General features: G+C 47.4%; 1 protein-coding gene across 2 annotated transcripts; it reads right to left on the bottom strand.

Moving 5' to 3' along the window:
* Positions 1-700: 700 nt before the first annotated feature.
* On the bottom strand, positions 701-23,215 carry ctdspla (CTD (carboxy-terminal domain, RNA polymerase II, polypeptide A) small phosphatase-like a). 2 transcript variants are annotated; one of them, XM_076138175.1, is made up of 8 exons: positions 22,619-23,215; positions 10,591-10,757; positions 9,167-9,199; positions 6,943-7,044; positions 3,605-3,661; positions 2,475-2,567; positions 2,205-2,390; positions 701-1,557 (listed from the first exon to the last, which is right to left on the bottom strand). In XM_076138175.1, the coding sequence occupies exons 1-8, from the start codon at positions 22,695-22,697 to the stop codon at positions 1,432-1,434; spliced, it is 843 nt and encodes a 280-aa protein (XP_075994290.1). In that variant the 5' UTR covers positions 22,698-23,215; the 3' UTR covers positions 701-1,431. The 2 variants fall into 2 exon arrangements, with proteins under 2 accessions (XP_075994290.1, XP_075994291.1); XM_076138176.1 differs by lacking the exon at positions 9,167-9,199 and having other exon boundaries at positions 22,619-23,210.
* Between the last annotated feature and the right edge of the window lie 578 nt (positions 23,216-23,793).

Genomic DNA, 23,793 nt, shown 5'->3' with positions numbered 1-23,793 from the left:
TGCTGCAGTTAAAGCGGTGGCCGCAATGTAAGCGGAAGCTGAAGGTTCACATGAAGACATCACATGATCTCAAGCTGCTCTTTAGTTGCACATTAACCAGTTTATATCCATCATATTAATGTACCTGCTGGAGAGGAATCCTGCCTGAACACAGAGTTAATAAATGATTACAATGTGACGTAATGAATCTCTGCAAGATGGAATCCACCTAAATAGTTCAAACACAATCCTTCATCTTATCCTGCTCTAATGTCTGAGGCAGCAGAAAGAAAATGATAACGTTTGACCTCAGATTTGTGTTTTCCTCATGATTTCAGTGGATCGTAATGAATCCAGATCAGGATCAAACTGAAACTATCACAGGATCAATATGGCAGATTGATTTGATTGACAGCTGTAAATGAAAAGCATCTAATCTCACAATATTGCAGAATTTTTAAATACTTACACTTCTGAATACTTCAACCTCATCACAACATGGTACAAATCAGGACAGTGTGCAAATTTGCAACTTTAATAACGTTGTACAGTACGATTTCAACAGCGTTCTTTTACAATGCACCCCAATCCCAGTTCCCCCAATAAATAGTATCTGATATAATCTAAGCTAATCTTTATATTTTCCTCAAAACTTTGAACATTTATTGGTGGACGATGATGTCATCACAAAGGTTTTAAGATCGATTTTTCAATAACAAAGCGGGATTTTTGTCCGGCATCTTGAAAGGAATCACTGGTTTACACTCACGAATCACACTGAAGGGGAACAATCCAACGTTACCAAACTGAAAAGCAAACAATCATCCGGATCTAAACAGGCTGATTCAAGAGATTCCTAGATACGATTCTCCGGGTTGTACTCAGATTAAACAACATTTAAAAGACTTGTTTCCTCTTGTGGTTGTAGTTTTTAGTTGTTGTACTGTCGGAGATTTCAGTAAATGTGCTCCCCCATACCCAACAAAGCAAAACCAACACAGTAATGAAGGCACTTCATCCTGTAAGATAGATCACAGTTGTATGAACAGAAGGTCTGACAGCAGCCTGCATAGCACAGCTCAACACAAAACCAAGAGGTCTATTCACTCTGCGTGTTTGATTATTTTGTAACTAAAATATCACTCGGTAGAATAGTAAAACCTCCTTCTCTGATAGAAAAATTACTTTGTGTACGTTTGGCCTCTTAGAAACCTATAGTATGTACACTGGTGTGTTTCTGAAGTCCTGTACAAAGTGGGAGTCCCAGATTCCTCTCTAGCTTTGATTATGACCTTGACAGTTTGCCTGAAGTCCTCTGCTGCGGTCGGAGGGCCGGAAGCGGGGCCCGCGGGACCTCGTGGCACCGAGGCGAGGACCCCTGTGCAGCAGCGGGGCCGAGGCAGGGAGGGGGAGGGGCCTCCGGGGCAGAGCCGGAGCCGGAGCCGCCGCCTGCTACCTGTTCCTCAGACTCTGTAGGAGACTGTAAACGTCCTCCTCCTTACTGAAGCCCTCAAACAGAGGAATCAGGTCCAGCAGCTCCGTGTCCGCCATGTCGTCAAACCAGGACTGAACCGGGACCTGGGGGACGGAGAGAGGGGGACACACAGAGAGAGAGACAGACGGAGAGTTCAACTCAGCCGCGGTGCTAAAGTTCTTCATTAAGGGTCAGCAACTTTTACGAGTTTTGTGTAAATAATTGATGAGAAAACAGCATCAGAGATTCTGCAGGCTGTTTCTCAAACTGTGCTGCAGAAAAAAACGCTGATCTTGCAGATACAGTCATTACAACTTCAGCTCTTCTGAATGTGTGTTTGAATCCATTCAGTCAGTATTTAGGGCATTAAAAGCAGAACAGCAGAGTGTGTGGACCCTTTAACCCCTGAAACCTTAAGGAACGCTTCCTTATGATGAAGGCTCAGAACCTGCAGAAGATGATTACAAATCTATGAATAAATTACATATTTTGCATGTATATTTTATACTAGAGTAAAAAAATAACTTACTGAGCCAAACTTGAGCAAAAAAAACGATGAGATAGTGAACTTTGCTCAGTATCTCAAAATTCTGATTTAGAAATCCTAAAACTTTGTCATTGAATCATAATTTTGAGTAGTTTTGAAGTCTATAAATCAAACTCATCTGTGTTACTCTGAGATGTTCTTGCTCTTTTTCTAATCTGAACCTTTTCCAGGCCGGCCTGAGCTTCACCCTGCAGGTTCACTCACTGCGTTCTCCGGGTGGAAGATGTAGGAGGCAGGTGAGTTGTCTATAATGATGACTTTGCTCAGTTCTCGACCCAGCCGGCTGAGGTCTTTGACGTAGTTCCCTCTGTGGAAAACGCAGGATTCCCTGAATAGCCGGGCTCGGAAGACCCCCCACTGGTCCAGCAGGTCGGCCACGGGGTCGGCGTACTGAAACACATGGCAGCTGTTACACACGGCAGAGTTACACGTTACTGCGACCGCCTTACGTTACACTACAGCACCCAGACAAACCTTGGCTAAGCTCGCTGTGAAGAGGACACATTCAAACAGCTCCCCCATCTTCTGCAGGAACTCATCGACATGGGGCCTCTTCAGAACGTACACCTACACACACACACACACACACACACACACACACAAACACACACACAGAGAGGTGTATAGGAAAAGGCTTCATCAAACTAGAAGCCAATATGTCATCAGGACATGTGACCCCTGTTCCAAACCCAAGCTGCCGGTATATTAAACTGAAGGTAACCATAGCAACAGCACTTCTGCTTTGTTCTGTGCTAGAGGTTAACTGGTTAAACATATTAATGATTGGTGAGAGTGACGACGACAAACAAACTTCAACATGTGGAGAACTTGATCCGGATGATCTGGACCTGACAGCGTGTGTGTGTGTGTGTGTGTGGCAAGAGGCAGTAGTACTAAGACATTTGCTGACATAAATATCGTATATCTGCATATTTTGAGCGTATCTGCCCTTTATTATTGCATTTCAATACATCACATGTTTTCATACATAAAGACTTGAATGGTCACAGCTGCACGTCGTCTTCTTCTGTTTCCGAGGACTCATCGCTGCCCCCTAGTGCAAGTAATCAAGCATAGGCCGAGGCAGAGGCATAAAGCCTATCCTGGATTACTTGAACCAGGTTACAGCTACAGTCTGGGGAGGACAAAGGGAAGTCTTCCACCGTGCAAACACCGGCGGACAATATCATCACAATGTGGACGGGAGCAAACATGGCCTCCGTCTCTTCCTATTGTTGCCTCTGTCGCTCTCTCTCCCTCACACACACACACACGCACAAACACACCCCTCCGTGCCAGCCGCTGCTCTCTCAAAGCACCTTTTGACATTTGTTTACTTGGTGTCACGTTGCCATTTTCCCCCAAAGGATAAAAGAGAAAGCGTTTAAAGCCCGGGAGGAGAAATGGAGCTGTAGGATAACAGAGAATAAAACATCACAATGGAAATGAAACGACACGACTCCCCTCCAAACAGATGCCTTAGAAATTAATAAAACATTCTTTATTCATGAACTCTACTGCCACTCTCTTGACGGGGTCGCAGTTACCCACAATCCCCTCTGGTGCTTTCCCAGAATTCCTCCATATGAACGACGCATAGATACCTGATGAACCGTCCCGTCAATCTCCACCGGAACGATGAAGTCTGCATTGTTGATGGGCTGCGGGGAAACAAACAAAGGGAGCAGATTCAGAACTTTTGTAGGATGTAACAGCTTAACCACGAGACGCAGAGGAAGAGGAAGAGGCCTCGGGCCAAACGGCGAAGGCTTTAGAGTAAGTGACTGGTTGAGAGGTGTTTCCCTCTCGCTTTCTATCACAGGGATGAATAAGAACCAGAGGCGAGACTCAAGGGGGAGGAAAGTGTGTGAGTGGAAGCAGATGACAGGCGGGCGCAGGCGGCCCGGGCGGAAGGATGCCACATTCACGCCACGACTCGTGTCATCTTTTTTTCAAGAGGAGAGGGGAAAGGACGCGGCGGGGGCGGAGTGAGAGATGGAGGCTGGAGGGGCTTTGGAAGGCGAGAGGAGGATGAAAGCAGTGAGGAGGAGGCACGGCAAGGAGGCAGGGAGGGAGGGAGGGAGGGAGGAGATGAGTGACACGGTGAGACGAGACAGGAGGAAGAAAGTTTTTCTGCATTTACAGAGTCAAAGGAGGTTTCTTCTTCTTCTTCTTCTTCCTGCCTGTCAGCTGTTTGTCCTTCTGCACTGACAGAATCCAGATTTGTTTCCATAACTCCAAACTCTAATCCGTTATCAGCAGGTGTGACCTCATGCATTAGTGTCCTTGTCGTGATCGGGGAGGGGGGGGTTGGAGTTCCTTGTTGGCGTCACATCCTGGTTCCTGAAGCTCGCATGAGAACTGATTCCCGATTTCAAAAAGACGAATATTCGAATATTCCAACCTGGAATTTTAGAGTTTTAGAGTTTCTACGCACTTTTCTTCAACTGGAGTGGAACAATGGGCACCATAAAGGACGCTGACCTTGATCTGCATGCAAAGCGGGTGAATCGATAGGTTTCTGAGTCATCTTCTTTGGCGAGAGACGAGCAGGAGAAGCCAAAGAAAAAACGGAATTCAAAGCTCACCATGAATCATCACTCATGAATAGGAGGATGTGAATGTCGCAGTGACTCTATAGACCACACACACACACACACACACACACACATCCATACAGTACAGCGTGATTAGGGTATAATGAAACATCTGTGGATACTTGTGTGTGCTTGAGTTATTCATTAGATTCCTCCGCAGAGTGCTCAGGTCCTTGCCTCCATACATTCTGTGGATGTAAAGTCATTACACTCACAAACGTCTACTTTCACTTCCTTTTTAAAGGTGTAAAATACTTTGTAAGATTTGTAAGTCTCCTGCTTTTAAGTTAATTAAACCGCCTCCTTTAATGGACGCTCGTCTTTAAGTCGGTAAAAGGACACGTTGCCGTTTCCATAAAACCCGCTTGGACATTTTTCTAAATGAAGTCTCATCCCGACGCCCTTGAACATAAACCTGGCCACTTCCACTTATTGCGGCTCCGGATGTGCAAAGTCAAAAACAGCGAGTGGCCTCAGTTGGAGCGTTGGATCTGGTACAGCTCGGTGGCGTCCAGCAGGGGGGGTGTTTGCTGTACGAATCCCAGCCTGTGACCTTCCACATGTCACCCATCATCTGGTTGAGGACAGAGAGGAGCTGTCTGACTCGTTTGCTCTCTTAATGTGACACAAAAGTGAGATTGGAATTTCTCCCGTTGCCCTAAAGACAGATTCAGCTCCTTATTCTAATTAATGTCACAAGTTCGACCACAGAAACGACGCTAATAAGCCTAATGGGTGACGAGGAGGGAGAGAGAGAGATGGGAAACTTTCACAAAGGGGAGAAACAGAAGGAGCGACACAGATGGAGGCAGAGATGCAAAATCAGAGGCTTCTGTCTCATCCTCGTCCACCGGAATCAGCGCCGTCTTGTAACGATTGAACACTGAACAGCTGCTGGCCGCTCTGCTCAACTAATGGGCCCCGGATCTGAGGCGGGCGAGCGAGAGAGACGGCGACACGGAGGCGGTGGGCGAGAGGAGGAACGTGACAGAAGGAGCAGGAGGATTCGGGGCTGAAATGGTCGCCTGCTCGTCTTCATGGATCTCTAGAGGAGAAATGTGAAGAGCTGCAGAAGCCAAACTCCCAGGAGACCAAATTATTATTGGTTGAATTGGAATGAAGTGTGTGTTCCGCAGTGTGTGTGTCTGTAGTGTGACATGTTACAGGTCTGAGCTTAGTCAGTTCCGTGTTTGTTTCTGTCCTGATACTAAATCTAAACATCACATTTACAGAGAAATATTCCACAGGAAATCCGGCAACGCTCGAAAAGGAACTGAAAATGCTGTGTGTGTGTGTGTGTGTGAGTGTGTGTGTCTTTCTGCTTCAATCTCTTCCTCTCCCGAGACAGTTTCATTTATTGCATCTCTTCCTGAGTTCATTTCATACTATTCGGCTGAATTTTGATGAACTAAGCATCCTGTGCATCAAAACAGAGAGAGAGAGAGAGAGAGAGAGAGAGAGAGAGAGAGAGAGAGAGGCACCCTGTGCTTATGCCATGTATCTGGGTGTGTGTGTGAGTAATGAGTGTTCATATTCCACAACAGAATATCAATGAACACCTCGTTATAAATAAATAAATGTACCTCTGAATATTTTTTATCATTATCATTGTTATGATGATGTGAAACTACAAATACTTTTCCTTTGTTGACAGATAAAAGAGACTCTCTGCTGTGACCTTGAGATAGTTTGCACACCTCTCTCACATTCTAATTCGAGCCCGCAGTCATGCTGGGGGCGCAAATACACACACACACACACACACACACACACACACACACACACAACGAGCTGTGTGTGTGTGTGTGTCAGGTATGGCAGTAAAAGGCGAGGTGATGTACAGCCGTTGTCACACTGTGATACTCTTCATTTTGTGAATACACACTTGTGTTGCGTAACGCCTCCTGCAGCCTTAAATCAAGTGTGACGCATGTCAAGTGTTGCAACGAACGCTCAATGGATCCCAGCCGGGAAAACACAGCGCCGGTGGAAAACGTGTCAAACATCTGTGCGGGTCCGTAGGCGTGTGTGTGTGTGTGTGTGTGTGTGTGTGTGTGTGTTGCTGCGGCTGTCAGATTGTGAGAAATCGGTTGCAAAACAGTGGATCAGTCACAGGCTGTGTTTGGAGCAACTTCATCCTTACACACCACTCAGGCTGACGCTACGTTGTCCTCACACACACACACACACACCTTTGTGAATTACTGTTGTATAACGGCATTATGTCATCAAGGGCAACGGAATACAAGAACAACGCAGATGAAGCGATGAGCAGGACGCAGTGTTTCAGTGTGTGTTCCTATCAGTGATGGCGCACCTGTGTGTGTGTGTGTGTAGCGACATACCTTGAAGGAGCTGTGAACGAGCGTTTCGTCCAAGTCGATCACCACACAGTTCTTGCCGTAGTCTGATATGCTGACCTCAGGCAGGAGGAACTTTGCCGGAGGCTGCGGACACACACACACACACACACACACTTATAAACACAGAAATACAGAACACTCGGGCACATACACACTGAATCACCACAAATACTGAGCAGGAGTTAATTTGAGTTAAGTATAGTGATATTTAACCTGTAGATGCTTTTTGTTTACATTTCCATCCGAGATTTCACCTTTAGAAGCTAAATTACAGTGAAATATGTATTTGTCTGAACAACGACCCTCTCTAATCGCTCAGTCTTCCTCTCTGGGTCTCAGTTTTACACACTTGGAGGAGGCATGAATGGTCCCATCACTGAAACTAAAGCAGTGAATCAAACACACACACACACACACACACACACACACACACACACAAACACACACACACACTATGCAGCTGTCATTGTCGCCCGGATCATCTCTGCACTATTCACTGGATTTGTTTGGCGCTGACTCGTTGCGTTCAACAGTAAAATATGCCAAACATGGAGATCACATATCCAGAGTGCAGCACTTCTGATCTGCTTCATCTATTTGTGGTTGTGCGTTTGATTGTATGAAGCTGGGCTGATCTTCCTCCTGGTGTTGGCTGAGGTGTGCGACTGTGCTGCCTTCACTGTCTCCAGGGTCCGAGGAGAAAAGAGGAGAAACGCTCGTGTCCTCTGCCAACAGGCCTGGAGAGGCAGACAGGCACGGTGCAGATGGTGAAGCCGTAGGGGGCACACACACACGCACACACGCAAACACACACACGCTCTTACACACAATTGTTCTGCTTACTATCAAAGCCTTTTTTCTGCTCGTAGCTGTTTTGTGTGTTTTGGCCCGGCTGACAGCATTTATCATGTCTTATCATGGGACTGCATGCTGATGCATCATGGGAAGAATTCCCCGCGATCAAGGACACAGAATGACATCCTGACGGGGTTTGATGAATGCGAGTTGCACATGCAGTTTGGGCAAAGAAAACCCAAGCAGGCCCTTGACCTTTACACACACACACACACACACACACACACACACACACACACACACACACACACACACACACACACACACACACACACACACACACACACACACACACACACACACACACACACACACACACACACACACACACACACACACACACAGAGCTGCAAAGCAATAAAAAGCCCTTCACACTGAGCAGTAGCCAGGGGGCGCTCTCCTGCAGAACCTAATCACAGAGGCACCCTGCTCTCTGAAAGACTGATTAGGAAATAATTCCACCTGATCACCGTGACGCACGCGGAGCCTGCAAACAGATGTGGAACAACACGTCTGCCTGTTGGCTCCACTTTGTGCTGTGATGATAGATGTTGCTGTAAAGCTGCAGTACGATTAGGAAACGTGAGCCGACGCTGCTTTCAATGTCCTGTTAGAGCAAACTGTGACTGGATGAGAGGCGTTCAGGTCGAGTCTTTATTAAAAGCGGCCTCTCAGAGTCCTTGAGTGGGTTTCAGGGCTGGGAGTGGAGTGAGCAGACCTCAATGCCGCATGCACTTCCTGTGGCGAAGGAGAAGTGTCTGCTGTGCGCCGTAGTTTAGAGCTTGGCTGCGAGAGATGACGCTGCGAGTGTGAACAACTTAAATTACAGTAAAGCCACACGCAAGCAGCAGATTCCAACATGACGAGAGGAATCAGCAGCTTCAGAGACATCAGGAATCTCTCAGTGCATTATGGGAATATGTTAGGGGAAACATTAGTCTGTAAAGTCTTTAAAGAGCAAAGTCATGCATCTGCTGATTCAAACTGCAGCAGCACAATCATCTGCATAAGATAAATAAATAATAAAATACAAACAATACTATAATAATAAGATAATAAATTGATTGGTGGTCTAAACAGAAAGTGGAGCTGAAACCATTTCCCCTTTACGTGACAACCAATTGTGTGAGCGGAGGATAAAGAAGGACGGAGCGATGCCTTGAAAGCTTTACGGCTATCAGATGGGAGGGGGCGTCGCGGGATGGATCACCTCTGGATCGACATTCACGGTCAAGCATGCAGCGCAGCAAAAGCAGAGGAAGAAGAAGGAGGAGGAGGGGTTGTGGGGGACAAATGACAGAGAGAGAGAGAGGGAGGTAGAGAGAGAGAGGAGAGTAATAATGATACATACACTGGGAACGGGGATGACCTGGACCTGGTCACACTGGAGAACATAAAAGAAAAGAGGGGGGGAGTGAGAGGGAGAAGACGGAAAGCGACGGGAAAACAAGAAGAAATCGACAACATCAATACTGTAATCAGAGAGAGAGAGAGAGAGAGAGAGAGAGAGAGAGAGAGAGAGAGAGAGAGAGAGAGAGAGAGAGCGAGAGAAAGAGAGAGAGAGAGAGAAGGAGAGAGTGGAGGAGGAAGAGGGGGGTGAAGGTATAGTACAGCATGGTGACAGAAAGTGAGAACAACTCGCCCGAAAAAAAAAAACAAACAGAGCTGCCATAGTAACAAATAACGACTGGCCAGAAATCCAGCGAGAGCCGCAGCTCAGGGAGGGACTGTGGGCCCGGATCCAGAGCCTGATCCTGATCCAGATCCAGGGCCTCAAAAACAAAGCTTTTTATGGCCCGGTTCACTCGGTTCAGCCTGAATTAACGGGAACTCGTTTGTTAGGGGAGGAACGTCCGCGGAAGGTTAGAGCAGCTGACCACATGTGCAGCATCTGTACGGGGGGAGGAAGGGAGGGGGGGTACACACATTCCTCCCCCCCTCCCCACCAGGTCCAGAGCCACTTACAGGTAAACACGAGTGGAAACGCGATACGACTCCTGCTCCCTTTTTAGCGGCGTGTACCTGCCTTGGCAGCCGAGCGCCGTGTTTGTAGAGAGGCTTTGGGCTCGGCGCCTTTTTCCACCACGAGCCAGAATGTTTCGCTTCACACACCCTCACTACACTGGTCAGAGTGTGTATGTGTGTGTGTTTGTGTGTGAGGAGAGGGGGAGGCGTGGGTGCCAGGCAATCCATCACACTGGACACACACAAGGTCCACTTCATGGGGATTAAAGGCCGGGCAGTATTAGTGTGTGTGTGTGTGTGTGTGTGTGTGTGTGTGTGTGTGTGTGTGTGTGTGTGTGTGTTGTCATGGGTGCGCGTCAAGAACTTGCGCAATCTGGTGTGTTTGTGTGTTTCTTCTGAGCTGCTCAGAGCGCCTGTGTGTGTGTTTTTGGCGTGTGTGGTCCGCATGTGCTGCTTTTGCGTAGGCAGATATCGAGGAATGTGAGATGGGAAGTGAGCCCGTGTTTTCGAGCAGCGAGCGGATGGTAAACAACCTCTGGGTTCAGCGGGTTTGAGGCAGCTGGAAAAATTTGCGGAGGGAGCTCGGCTGGGCCTCGGCGCTCTGCAGGAGGAGGCGAACCCTAACAAGCTGTCTGCAACAAAACCAAACAAGTGTTCCTCGTTACAGGAGTTCTCCAGCCAAAGTACGATTCCTGTCATAAAATATTAACAAACATCCAGCAGCGGTTTTCACTCGGCACCGTGGATGAAATGGGGTTGAGATCCGGACAGCGGGCCCGGTGAGGCCAGGTGAAATGAGCTCTCTCTCACCTTGGGCGGGCTGCCGTTCTCCTCCGGCGGCGCGGGCAGAGAGAGGGTCTTGTTGTTGGCGGACGGCGGCTCGGCGTTGTAGTCATTGTAGTTACGGAAGCAGCAGAAGAAGGGACTGAATATGCTCCGGCTGCGGCTCTTCTTCAGGCTGCTGTTGGACTGAGAGACTGGAAGAGGAGAGAGACAGACAGAGAGACAGGGAGGGAGAGAGAGGGACAGAGACAGGGAGGGAGAGAGAGGGAGGGAAAGAGAGTGAGGGGGACAGACAGAGAGAGAGCGGGAGACAGGGGGAGAAAGAGGGACAGAGACAGAAAGAGACAGAAAGAGACAGAAAGAGGGACGGAGAGGGAGAGAGAGAGAGACAAAGAGGGGCAGAGACACGGAGAGAGAGAGAGAGAGAGAGAGAGAGAGAGAGACAGACAGAGAGAGAGAGAGAGAGAAAGAGACAGACATAGAGGGACAGAGGTTAGGATTTCAACATCTTCTTTGTCCCCCACAGACTCAGATCACCTTCATACTTCAAGTGCAGTGACGATGATGATCATGTCACAGCTCATTTCCACATCTGCTACAGCTTCATCGCTGCAAACAAGAGAACCCTAACTCCTGTTAGAATATTCTGTACTATCAGACCACCGATCCATGCGTTCACCCTCTGCTAGACGGATGAAGGAAGTGTGAGTGTTCTCTGGGACTTCCTCAGATGTGTGTGTGTATGCAGGACAGTCAGGCTGTTGGTTCACGCAAGGGAGCGCAGGGACAGAAATAGTCGCCATGGCAGAGCCCCTCTGGGAAGGTGGTCCAGTTAATTAACATCAAGCCAGAGCCAGATTGGACAGATTAATGTCACAAAAAACACTATAAATGATCTGTAACTCCTTTTCAAGTCGGCGTCTCTCTTTTGGAATGAATGGTGGCTGGTTTAGTGTTCCTGACTGATTGTGAGGAGAGATGAAGGATAAACATCCACCTAAAGGGAAACGACGGTTTAAACATGCGGAAACTAAAGCGCAGTCAGTCGCAAACACACACACACACACGAGAGGAGGAGGGAGGTTCTGCTGCGGAGCTTTCATTCAAAATATATTCAGTTTCATTCCATATATTCATGAATCATTGATTGCTGGCAGAGAGGCGTGAGAATTGTAAAGATTATAAAAGTAGATTCTGCAGCCGGAGCTCACGGGCGATTTGTGGATCGCCGAGTGCTGCAGAGCTCCACAGAGTAAACACACGTACACACACACACACACATATACATACTGTATATGTAGGTCCCGTGGTTACATCATTCCTCCTTTACTGTCTCTGAACAACTTGGCCTACTTTCACTCTGACAGCAGTGGAGAAGCAAACAGGCTGGAATGCTCTTTAAGCCTCTGTGAACGCTGCATCCCAGATTGTGATTTTGTGGCGAGGATGAGTGGATTTAAATAAAGAACACAGCAGCTTCAGCCAGTTTAGAGGCTTCCAGCGTGGTTTTTAGGGTTTGGAATCCCCCAAGTTTTTCAGGATTTTGTCCCAATCAACAGAGCGTCTCTGCTGGAATCTTTTGTTGTTGTTGCTCAGAGCAGCTGTCACAGCGTCTTGTTAATGTGTTCATACAGCCGTGTGACTCAGGCAGCCCAGTTAGCTCGGCAGCGACGCCCGGGAAGCATCCTGAGGTGACTCTGAGGGAAGACGACAGGCTGCGGGCACCTTCTCCTCTTTCCTGTCGCCTTCTTTGTAGTCTCAGAGCTTGCCGTTGCTCTTCCTCATCCCCGAGAAGCTACACTGTGTCTCTATGAGGCGAAGGTCCTGACCCCCAAACCTATCAAACTCACCTCACCTCATATGAGCCAAGTCGGATTACAACTGTGATCAATGAGACACATTCATGGTTGAAGCATGATGATGAAGTCAGATTGTGATTTATCTCCTTGGAGAAAAAGGAAAGCGACACGTAGGAAAGCATTATCCGCATAAGAGTCACGTACGCAAACAGAAACACACAAACACAGAGCTGACAAAGTGTGTGTGGTCTGAACTGAGAGGAAAAAAAGCTTAATTACGCCTCAGGTTTGAGAGAAAATCAGCAATGGGAGACATTTTACATGGAAAGTTTCCCCCCGTTTGAACCCAGCACCCGTCCTCCACACACACACACACACACACCTCCATTTTGACAACGTCGACCAGGTGGGCACACGAGAGACGGAGAGACAGAGAGAGAGAGAGAGAGAGGGGAAGAGAGGGGGCAAGTAGAGAGTGGAGACGGGTGGGGAGAGTGTGTGTGTGGCGAGACCTAGAGCCTATACTCGGGTCTGATCCTTACTCCGCCCCCTCCACGCCACCGCCGCCACCCTGCACAAACACAGCTTCCCCCCCTCTGCCTCTGACACAAACAACATAGCTGAGCATCGACTGCGCACGCACACAAACACACACACACACACACACACACAATCTTGCAGCATATGTTCACATATTTGGATGCACGTGTACAATGACCGCATGAGACAACTCTTCCCCTCCACTGTCCCCGCTCTGGAATGCGACTGGAGCCGGCGATGTAATCAAGCCCCTCTGTCCGATCACAACACATCTCTAAGAAAAAGGTTAAAGTGCAACATTCTTCCCTTTTAACTCCGACTGCACAACAAAGTATCAACCACAAGGTTAAAGAGTTTAAGTCGGATCAGAGGCTGGAAAAAGACCTGCTGGCAGTGGGCCGTTAGTGGGAGTAAAGGATACACCCCGATTAAATCTAGGTGAAGGGTGGTGCATGCAACAAAAGCTCCCTGGAGAGAGATATGAGGCCCAAGCTGTGGCCTCCTCGGAGCAGGTGCCCTCTATTTACCCCGGCGAGGCGGTACGTCGCAGTTCTGTTCAGCATATTCTCCCAAATCCAAACCGCCTGAGTGTGAAAATGGCCCTTTTAAGGCAGCGGCGGACCGGGAGAAACGCTGAAAAGAAGCCTCGCTAGTCAATCAGAGCCGGGCTGAGGTCAAATGCTCACAGGCACGACCACTAACAAGGCCGGAAGAGAGGGAAAAACGCAGGAAATTCTCAACATTCCTGACAGGAAGAGATAATCACCCCATGACCCACAGGGAGGTATTATGCCAGGCGCTCCGAGAGGGAATATGATCCGGAGGGGCTTAGCTGGAGTTGTTTTTTTTTTGGGAGGCGGCCTCCGTTACTGTAGCTTTGGAAAGAGTAGAAACTATGCAGACCAGTCCAAAAGCACAACATGCCACATTTCCAATAATGTGACGGCAGGTTTAAATTTAGCTCCGGCTCCTCCCTCTATGGTGCATTAAGCTCGCCGGGGTTTACTTCAGGACGCGCATCGCTCCAGACGGATCCAGCAGGGCCCAAAATCACCGCTTCCTTTCTCTGCGTTTCAGCTTTGAAGCGAGTCTGAAAAGCGGGAAAAGGTGGAGAGAATGTGATGTTTGGGTTTGTATTTAAGCTAAACGAGTGAGAAAGAAACAAAATATCAACGCAGCGAGATCAACATTGGTCCAGGAAACTTCCAGAATGTCAAATTTATTAATTACAGACTGAATGAATGAATGCCCTGCTCACTGGCTGTGGAAGCAACAATGGATAGTTAAAGGCGCGGCAGGATGTTGTTACTTCATGCAGATTTTCATGCTCTAATTTTCATTTGATGGTCTATTAGAGACTAGAAATGCCTACATATGCAAAAAAACAACATCCCAATAGCCCTCTACCCTCCCTCACTGCCAGCACTGCTATGCACACTGAGCCAAAAAGGGGCCAGATCTCTTGTTTTATGTGATCTTAAGGCTTAAATTGAACAGTTTATTCCTGTTTGAAGCCATATAGAGTGCGTTCACGGATGAGGGCCTTCAGCTGTTAGTTGACCAGCCAGGCAGCTAAAGCGTCTGGGAGGCATGCAGGTAACCGTGACAACAGTCCACGTGGAGCAGCAGCTTTAATAATTCAGACGGAAAACAGGTTTGGTATTAAATGGCAGGACATGTGCTTAACACAGCCCAAACATAAAACAGAGGCGGCGGCGGGTTCAAGCCAGATGTCGCTGGTGGGATTCGGCGCCGGTTTCCATCTCTGATGACGTGTTACTGTACAACGGTGACGTCATGGTAAAGAGACACCCTGGGCTCACGTCCCACAGAGACACGGCAGCAGCGGTGCCCAGTTTATAGATCACTGCCTGAGCTATTAGATCCTGGGTGATCAGCTGTTTGCGAGTTATAAATAAAACGCTTCAGATGCAGTCAAACTGAACGGAACACACAGGCGCGCTCACACACACACACACACACACACACACACACTCACACACGTAATCCACTCTTCGCCTGCCACCTGAGGCCGCTTCTGTCCTCAACTATCACCTGCAGCTCCGGAGACTGAGCGGGGAAGGGAAGGGAACTCCACCTGATGTGTGTGGTGTCAGCAGAATGACACGGAGGAAGGGATCCCTGCTGTAGTACAGAACACAACCAGCTGTGACACACACACACTCACAAGCCTGGCAAAGGAGAGGAGATGTTTTGATCTCACTCCTAACCTCAGCCGCCATGACGAGAGAATCAACAACGACTCCATCAGACATCAACACTAACAAAAGAAGAAGCTTTGTTCTGAGAGGATGTGTGTCTTCCACCGAGAGAGAACAGATAATTAGATCAGCTTCCAAAAGGCTTCTCCCACTCGTGTGTGTCCGCTTCAACACACACGGTAAAACCCAAACAGCTGCGCGGGGTTAGTCAGTGTCCGATGAGCCGAGGCTGACAGTCAGTCTGTGTGTGTGTTCGCCGTGACGAGGCCCTCGGTGGGTTTAAGTGTCAGGACGCGGTGTCAATAATAGCTCGGTACGATGAAATAAACTCCCATTAAGCCTCCCTGCTGCCACACACACACAGCTGCGGCCCGGGCGGGTGAGAGGCACAGGCCGGGTCGTACACTCGGTCCCAGCAGATGCCTTCAGTCACACTCACTGACCCTCAGCTGCCCTTCTTGCTTCTTATCCCTATTTATCCAGGCTTTATACTGTACACACACACACACACACACACACCATACACACACCATACACACACCATACACACACACACACACACACACACACACACACACACACACACACACACACACACACACACACACACACACACACACACACACACACACACACACAGCATGACCTTATGTAAATGACATTCACTTAACAGCCCAGTTATATTTGAATGAGTGGCAGCACGGCTCGCTGGGATTAGATCAAATAAATCACTCTGTTGGCACCCATGTTGTTGCTGCTGTGGACCCTAACATGGAGCCGTGGGTGGGTGGGTCCGTCCCCGGCTTCTCTTCTACCCCCCCCCCCCTCCTCCTCACAGGGATGAAGGCGCTGCTTCTCGTGCACTCGTCGAAATGAAGGGGATGACAAGCGCAGGGAATTAACCCACTGAGAGCTCAGAGGAGAGATAATGAGGGAGATGTGAATATTCTGCTGGAGTTACGCAACACGCAGCAACACGGCCCACACGACTTATGGACCCTGCTGACTGAAGCTCTCAGATCCTTTATTTAGATCGATACAGAACATCCATGATCTTAACGTCATACAAAGCTGTCAGATGTAACGGTTTGTAAAGTATTTTTAGAAGGTTTGAAGGTTTTTACCCTGCAAAAGTGATGAGACTTCCTTCAGATCAATGTAACAGAAAACATCTCCCTCTATACTTGAATAATAAGAAAAACCGGCAGAAAATAGAAATACTCATGTAAACTACAAGTTCCTTTAAGAGTGAGTGTGTGTGTGTTTATTAGATAAATAAATGTGTTTCCAACCTTTTATAGTCTGATTTACAGGCCAGTTAAAGTCAGAGACTCGGTGACTGACTGGGAAGAAAATGAAGCATTACTGTCACGTTAGATCACAGATCTCTGTTTAAGCTTCAGTCTTAAGTAACAAGGCGGACGTGTGACCCAAAAGCTCCAGCATCTGTCCAAACAGCTGGAACATCGAGCCTTGACGTCACTGATTGGTTGTTGGACTTCAACACACGGTCTGCAGAGGAGTTTGACTTTGACGGAAGCAGCCAGGCGCCTCGAAAAACAACAACAACAACAACCAGCACCTAAGTCCCATTCCCGCTCCTTAGATCGCAGCTCGCTATGAATGAAAAGGAAGCAAACAAGTAGGTCATACTGTGTGTGTGTGTGTGTGTGTGTGTGTGTGTGCCCTGCCTGATGCATGGCTGCTACAGTTTCCCATGCGTCTGCTCTGTGAGAGCACAGCTCTCATCTCTAAACACACACAGCATGTCCTACTTAGAGCCCCTTGGGATTCACACTTAAATTGTTCACCTTTCTACACCTCCAGAGAGAAAGAGAGAGAGAGAGGGTGTGTGTGTGTGTGTGTGTGTGTAATCCCTCTCTGTATCCTCCACACAGCCTGAATGGAACTTAATATCCATGTATTTGTGCATTCCTGGTGATCTGTTTAAATATGCAGAAACACTTCATACCTCTCAGGCCGATACGTTTGCAAACTGGCACTCCAACAGTTTGGAAGCGATGAGGGAAAATCATTTTGGACAAAACACCATCTCCCTGTTAGCCAATTACTGCTGATGAATGTCAACGCTGGCATTCAGCGCAGGCCAGGGTGTGCAGAAAGGCCAGGCTGCACACAACGGCTGTCTCCTAACACACACACACACATCCACACCTCACCTGCTCCCCACTCTTCCTTGACCCCCTCCTCGCTCTCAGGGGTATCGATCTGCTTTGACACAGTGTGTTGGGCTGAATGGATGCTGGATGAATCCCGTCTTCTGGCCTGTCGGTCTCCACGCTTCACTGTCCCATTAGAAACGGACTTTGCAGAGCAGCGGCAGCTCACAGGCGGCCCGTCGCTCCAGAGGGGATTGGGGCTTCAGTGAGCATTATTAATGGTCGTTCGCTCGCTCGTTCGTTCACAGCCAGCAAATGCCAAAGTGTGGACATGGGCAGGGAAAGGAGAAGTGATGTAATCCAGCAACAATACTGTGCATTTAAACTGAAGCATGACAAGCATGCACGAGAAGAAGCGGAGCGTTTGTTCCTTTTCTTCTGGCTTCTATGAGGAGAAAGAAGTCTGAAAAGCTTGAAAGTCACAGATAGCTGCACTAAAGTTAAAGTTAAAGGTCAAAGTCTTCAACTGAGATGAATTGGAATGGAGTGCAGATGGAATTCCTACCATTTTATTTATATATTCCCCATTCTAGTCAGTGTAAGCTATCAAATTCAAGTGCAAGCAACTGTAACTACAACTGCAAATGCCTCTTCAAAGACAACGCCAAACCATTCTGAAATAGCGTTCGCCCCAAAACAAGAAGCCACAACACACTGAGGTACGCTTGAGGCCAAATGTAAATCTGAAACATGCCACAGTGTCGTCCAGTACACATCTCTGAAGCTTATAGACATTAAAGAAGAGTCCCAGAACCCCAGAAGTTCAGTATCTGGCAGGACAATACGGATTTTGGGTTCATTGAGATGCGGAGTCAGAAGGGAACACGCAGTATTTCTGGCAGGGTATCAACAATATAGTCTGTGAGCAGATTAAAGCGATGTGTATTGTCAAAGCTGGCACTCGGGAGAGATTGTGAGCTCTTGTCTTTCTCTGCTGCGTCCTGTGTGAAGGCTGAAGCGTTCACAGGCAGCCAGTGTAGGAGTGAAAGAAAGAGTCAACCCACACTGTTTTCCCCCTGTGGCCTTTCTCCCGAGGACGGATTGCGGCGCGATTGCAACTCCTTGAAAATGTCTCACAAGTCGGGGAGAGATGTACACGCCGCCTCATAATGAACAGCCACTTCACAGCTGTTTAACTTCTCTCTTATCTTTCCACGGTGAGGAAAGAAGGGGAACGCGTGTGGGAAAGTGGCCTTGTTGTTCCTGAGCCGCTACTACAGAAGAAAAAAAATGGTCCGCGTGAAAATTTTGTTAACTTAATTTGTCATTTATTAAATTAATTGAATCATTTGCTGGACTATTTTTCACTTTTATAGCAAAGAAATAACTCCTGTGTCAAAGCTCAATATGATGCATTCAAGTACCATATGTTGGATGCAAGTTATATATAAAAAATTGAAGGATTTTGAGAACCTAATGAGCTCAAATGTAAAGCAACAATCTTTAGCTTTAAATTCTAATGTTTTAGATCCAACTTCTAGTCATTTGGATGGATGAATGATTGAATAATTGATAGCAGCCAAAGCTTTTTCTGCCCTCCAACACATAACTGACATCATCAGGGAGATATGTACATAGACTGTGTGAGTGTGTGTGTGTGTGTGTGCCTTATTATTTTTTTGGAGATCATTTGTAAGTGAAAGCAAGTGATTGATGCTACAACAATACCAACGGGAGCCACTATCTGTGATTGACTGTTTATGGGCTCATACATAATGTGAAATTCGGGCTGGCAACAATAACTCCACTGTGGCTACTCACAATGCCAAACAAACCCACAGCGGAGCAACAAGAGCACAAACTAACTACACAAAACGCCTTTGTTTGCTACTTACTCGCATTAAAAAAAAAGCCTGTCTGTTTAGGGACCGTGTGAATTATTAGAATGCATAAATTCACACAAAACACCAATTTCCACTTTAGACAACGTGTTGGTCCCAAATGATGTGATGAGACCAGGCCGGTCCCACACACACGCCGCTAACAAGCTCATCAGTCAACAAGCTCACACTCGAATGAAAACCTTCATCTGCTCCCAATCAGCTGACCGATGTGGGATTGGACCGGAGTAGGGAACATGTCCAGGGGAACATCTAACACTCCAACACGTCCCCAGAGGTGCAGATAATCAGCTTTTCTGAGCAGCTTTAGCTGAAATAGGCTCATAAATCTGTAAAAGGGACTCGCGCTTCGGAGCAACGAGTTCAGCTTTCTCTCTCTCTCTCCCTCGTTCTTTCTCTCTCCCTCTCTCTGTCAAAATGGAGCACAGAATATTGACTTCAACCCTCACAGTCCTGCAAAAGGCCAAAGCATGACATACACCATCCACACCAAAGGGATTTCAGAGTATAACCGGTTGACAGAGTGCCATCTTCCTGTACCGAGAGCTTGTTGATGGCCGTAACGACAGCAGTGTGTTACTGAAGCCGGGAGTCCGGAGTTGTGCCAGGGACTCCGCGGCAGCCAAAATTCACAGTAGCTAACTGTGCTGCAGGTGTGGTCCACACTTCATAAACACTTTGTCCAACGCTGGGTTCCAAGAACAATCACAGAAGCTACATTCACATTAACTCAGAGACCTTTCCTTGGACAAAAGTAGACAGATTTTGTGTTTTTCTGTCTTTGGAGGGGACGGGAAGAAGCTTTTCTCACGGAGGCCTGAAGGGTATCAAGATTTTCCAACGTGTGGATGTATTTATAAATCCCAGTGTGGCCCCTTCGTCCTCTTCTCAAATTATATATCTGATGACTGCGACAGACGTTTATGTGAAGTAAAGCTCCTTGACCAGACAGTTGAATGAGGCTCAAAGTTAATGGGCTCTGTGGGAAATTTAGTGCCGACCTGTCCTGCCACAGCCTTGAGCTGACACGGGAGAAACGACAGAGGAAAAAATGGTGCCTTCAAGTCATATTGGAAATATCGTTATTACAAGTGGAGGGCACACAAATGTCCCCTGGAAGTCATCGTCGTTCTGAGCGGCGAAGGCTTTAGGAGAACGCAGACTTCCTGCCTGTGACATTGCTGTGAGAACAACCTCCTTGTTGTTCGGTCCAAAGCCTCTTGAACAAACATTCTGTCACGACTCCATCTTCCCAATTAAGTCGGAACATCCCGGGAGGACTCGGGGAGACACACAGGAGAACACACACACTTACACACAAACCAGTCAAAGAGACGATACGGTGTTTAGTGTACGACAAATGCGGCGTGAGCGGCATTGAAAGGATACTTCACACACAAACACATGCTTGCATCGACCCTGTGCAACACTCCATCAGACTGAGGCTTCCTTAATGAGGATGAGCGATCTAGCGAGGCTGTGAAAACCACTTACTTAGAAGTGCACTGCGAATTAGAAATCGTTGCTATAAACTAATGTGGACTAATGTGGGAGAAGCCGGGTCGTGCTGAAGTTAAACAGGCAACAAGCGATCTCACAATACAGAAAAAAAAGGGAAAGGATTCTTAAGAACACTTGCACTTCTTCCTGCGGATGAAAGAGTGTGTGCAGGTCTAAGTGGCTGCCGTCACTCAGCCAGCAGGAGAGAAGCACTAAACTCAGATTTGACCTAATCTGATTAAAGTGAGCAGCTCACCCAGTGATACCTGCCTGACTGAGAAGTTATCAGAGCAAATGCTAAGTGACTTCCTGAGGATAGACTGAAGCTGCCCGGTCTGTGTGTGTGTCCTGTGTGTTTGTTTGACATTTCACTGTATCAGTTCCTTGCATGTAAATCACTGTAGTGTTTTCTGGCTGATTCCAGTGAAACATTAAGTCTTTTATCAGTACAGGAGTCTTTTAATATCTGAATCTAAAACTATAACATGATACTGCATTCAGTATCCATGGGTGCACACACACACACATCTGCATAGTGAGGTACACATTCAGATATAGCTTTTATATCTTCCAAAGTTCTGACAGTGTTGAGTTTGAGCCAGCAGCTATTATATGTCAACCCATAGCATAATCCCAACCTCATTTAACATAATCCATAATGCATAAAGATACAACTCCACCTCCCCACATGTCCAAAACACTTGGCTCCAACAAATTACTATGACTTTGCTTAGAATGAAACTGATAGGACTCTGAAAATAGCCTAACCATGCACTGAAATATTCAATGTGTGTGTGGTGGTGTGGTGTGGTGTGTGTGTGTGATCATTGGTGGCCTGGGTGCAGGTCAAAGAGAAGCTCTAGCCCTGTTTCTCAGCCTGCTTTAACAGACTTAGAACTAAGGGGAAACAGTGTCCTATAAAGAAAACATCTAATGAAATTCAAAGTGCCACATGAATCACGATTGATCTGGTGGCCATGATGGTGCAGGTCGTTCCTTAAGAGGCTACAAGAGCAGAGGTCAGGCTCACCTCGGGGGACACAACCTTCTAATTAACAATAAAAGGTTTTTGTTGAAGTCTGGCTTCATTTTAAGATCATATAGTGTCAGTCAGTCGTGCTCAGCAGAGGATGAAGCAGGCAGGTGACCTTTTCCACAAGGGTGCTTCTGCTCCCTCTGGCCTCCAGGCACCCTGTGGCTCAGAAGGAGGAAGGTCAAGACCCCCTCAATGAACCATGTCCTCCTGCCTGTGATCTCCCAAATGCACTTGGTACCCCACATGTAGGACTCACACACTCACACAGGACTCCATGTGGTGTGGACAGAGAGGCTCCTCACGTTTAGAACTTTGAATGTTTCGATGTAACTCGTCCTAAAGTTATCGAATCAAAACTGAAACACTCCTCACTCCTCAAAGCAGAGACCCTTGGACAAAACAGCAGTAAATATCTACAAAATTTATATTACAATTTCGTCCATTTGCTTATCTGGAGCTGATCTGTGGTTATTGTGTCACCCAGCAGGCATCTTACAACGTGTATGTGATGCAAACAGGGATGTCGGCAGTCCGGGGGAGAAGGAGTGTGAGAGAGAGAGAGAGAGAGAGAGAGAGAGAGAGAGAGAGAGAGTACCCGCCCCCTGTAGTAAACCAGAACACTCCAAATATCACGTTTACACTGGCGAACATCTTATGCTCCGATGCGTAAAGACAAATAAAGAATCTGCTACCGAATGAGAGGAATCTGGACAAGAAAGTTGAGCTCGACATGATGCAGAAACACACTGACTACCAGAGGATCCGGCTCTTGTTTCTCTGCTTCAGCTAAACAATGGAGGTTTTCCGTCGATCCCCTCCGCTTTGATCCACTATCCTCCTCTCTGCAGATCCGATACGCGCCGTGCAACATAAATAATAATAATAATAAACACCGAGAGGAGCAAACATGCAGGATATCTCTCTCTGAAGCTCTTACCTTTGTTATCTTGGTCTGAAGCGATACTTTCCTCCTCTTTGGGATTTGCAACCTGTGTTATTATGGACGTGTTGTCCATGGAAACGGTCTTCTTGCGCCTTCGGCTACACAGTTTTATTCCCTGGCAAACATAACCAAGCGTCCCCCGGCGGTGCGCAGGCGAGAGCGTCCGCTGTTTGCACCATTAGAAGCCCATTTTAGTCCAAGCGTGCAGCCCCGATCATCTGGAGGTTACAGACGAGAAGAGGAGGAGGAGGAGGAAGAGGAGGAGGAGGAGAGGAGGAAGGGCGCAGCGGGTCCAACATGTGAAGTGACAGAGTCCGAGTCCGTCTCCGAGTCCGAGTGTGTGTGTGGGAGACAAACAAAGCGTCAGTCCTGCATTGACGCCGTGTGTGTGTGTCCGCGTCCGCTGTGGCTGGTGCAGGCAGCAGCACAGCCCCCGCCTTCTGCTACTGTACACACACACACGAACACACACGCACACACACACGGTTGCGGGATACGGTTACAGTGTTTACCCAGAGATGGCGATCGCCCCGCTGCCACAGACTCGCCGGCACAAGAATCAGTCACTCTGATTGTCGGCGTCCATTCTTCTTCTTCTTCTTCTTCTTCTATTCTGTTCACACATACAACACAAAATGTATTTACAATCATTCGCACCACACACAGTAAATCTCTGAATCTGCTCCAAGGCATGCAAAACTGTTATAAATTGTTAAACTGTTATATTATTTTGGACACTGGAAATACAGTTTTTCATTATTATTATTATTATACAAGCTTGTGGGTCTGTATTTCATTCTACATATAATTATGTTAATGTGCTGTGAAATATTAAGTGTATCATAATTTACAGTACCTGAGGAGTTCAAAGGTTGTTTACATGTGAGATCTACCAAATGTGAGGTGTGTGTGAGGCACAAAACAAAGGCTTGGAATCAAACCACTTAAACCTGATGGAACCTCTACACTGATGATAAACACATGAAAGGCTGATTCTGTTTCTTTAAATTGCTCCAGTATACATGAACATGACATGGTATCCACATTTAAGGTTGGATAGGAGTGAGATGATGGTAGAGACGGTGTGTGTTGTTTATAGTTTATGGTATCTCAGACAGTCTAAGGCAATTGCGAGCATTGATTTATTCAGCTACAGCCCTCGCCTCCAC

Source organism: Genypterus blacodes, unplaced genomic scaffold (assembly GCF_046128005.1).
Source record: "Genypterus blacodes isolate CSIRO-AG114 ecotype Tasmania unplaced genomic scaffold, CSIRO-AGI_Gbla_v1 ptg000348l_1, whole genome shotgun sequence".
NCBI lineage: Eukaryota > Metazoa > Chordata > Actinopteri > Ophidiiformes > Ophidiidae > Genypterus > Genypterus blacodes.
This window is presented reverse-complemented; position numbering and strand designations above follow the sequence as displayed.

What these genes read in the sequence shown, in the direction of transcription:
- ctdspla (XM_076138175.1), bottom strand. Translation starts at nt 22,697, where the DNA reads ATGGACAACACGTCCATAATAACACAGGTTGCAAATCCCAAAGAGGAG. An exon ending in AGAACGGCAGCCCGCCCAAG is followed by an intron (nt 9,200 to 10,590) that starts GTGAGAGAGAGC and finishes TATGTTCTCCAG; the next exon opens with TGTGACCAGGTCCAGGTCAT. An exon ending in TTGACGGGACGGTTCATCAG is followed by an intron (nt 2,568 to 3,604) that starts GTATCTATGCGT and finishes GTGTGTGTGTAG; the next exon opens with GTGTACGTTCTGAAGAGGCC.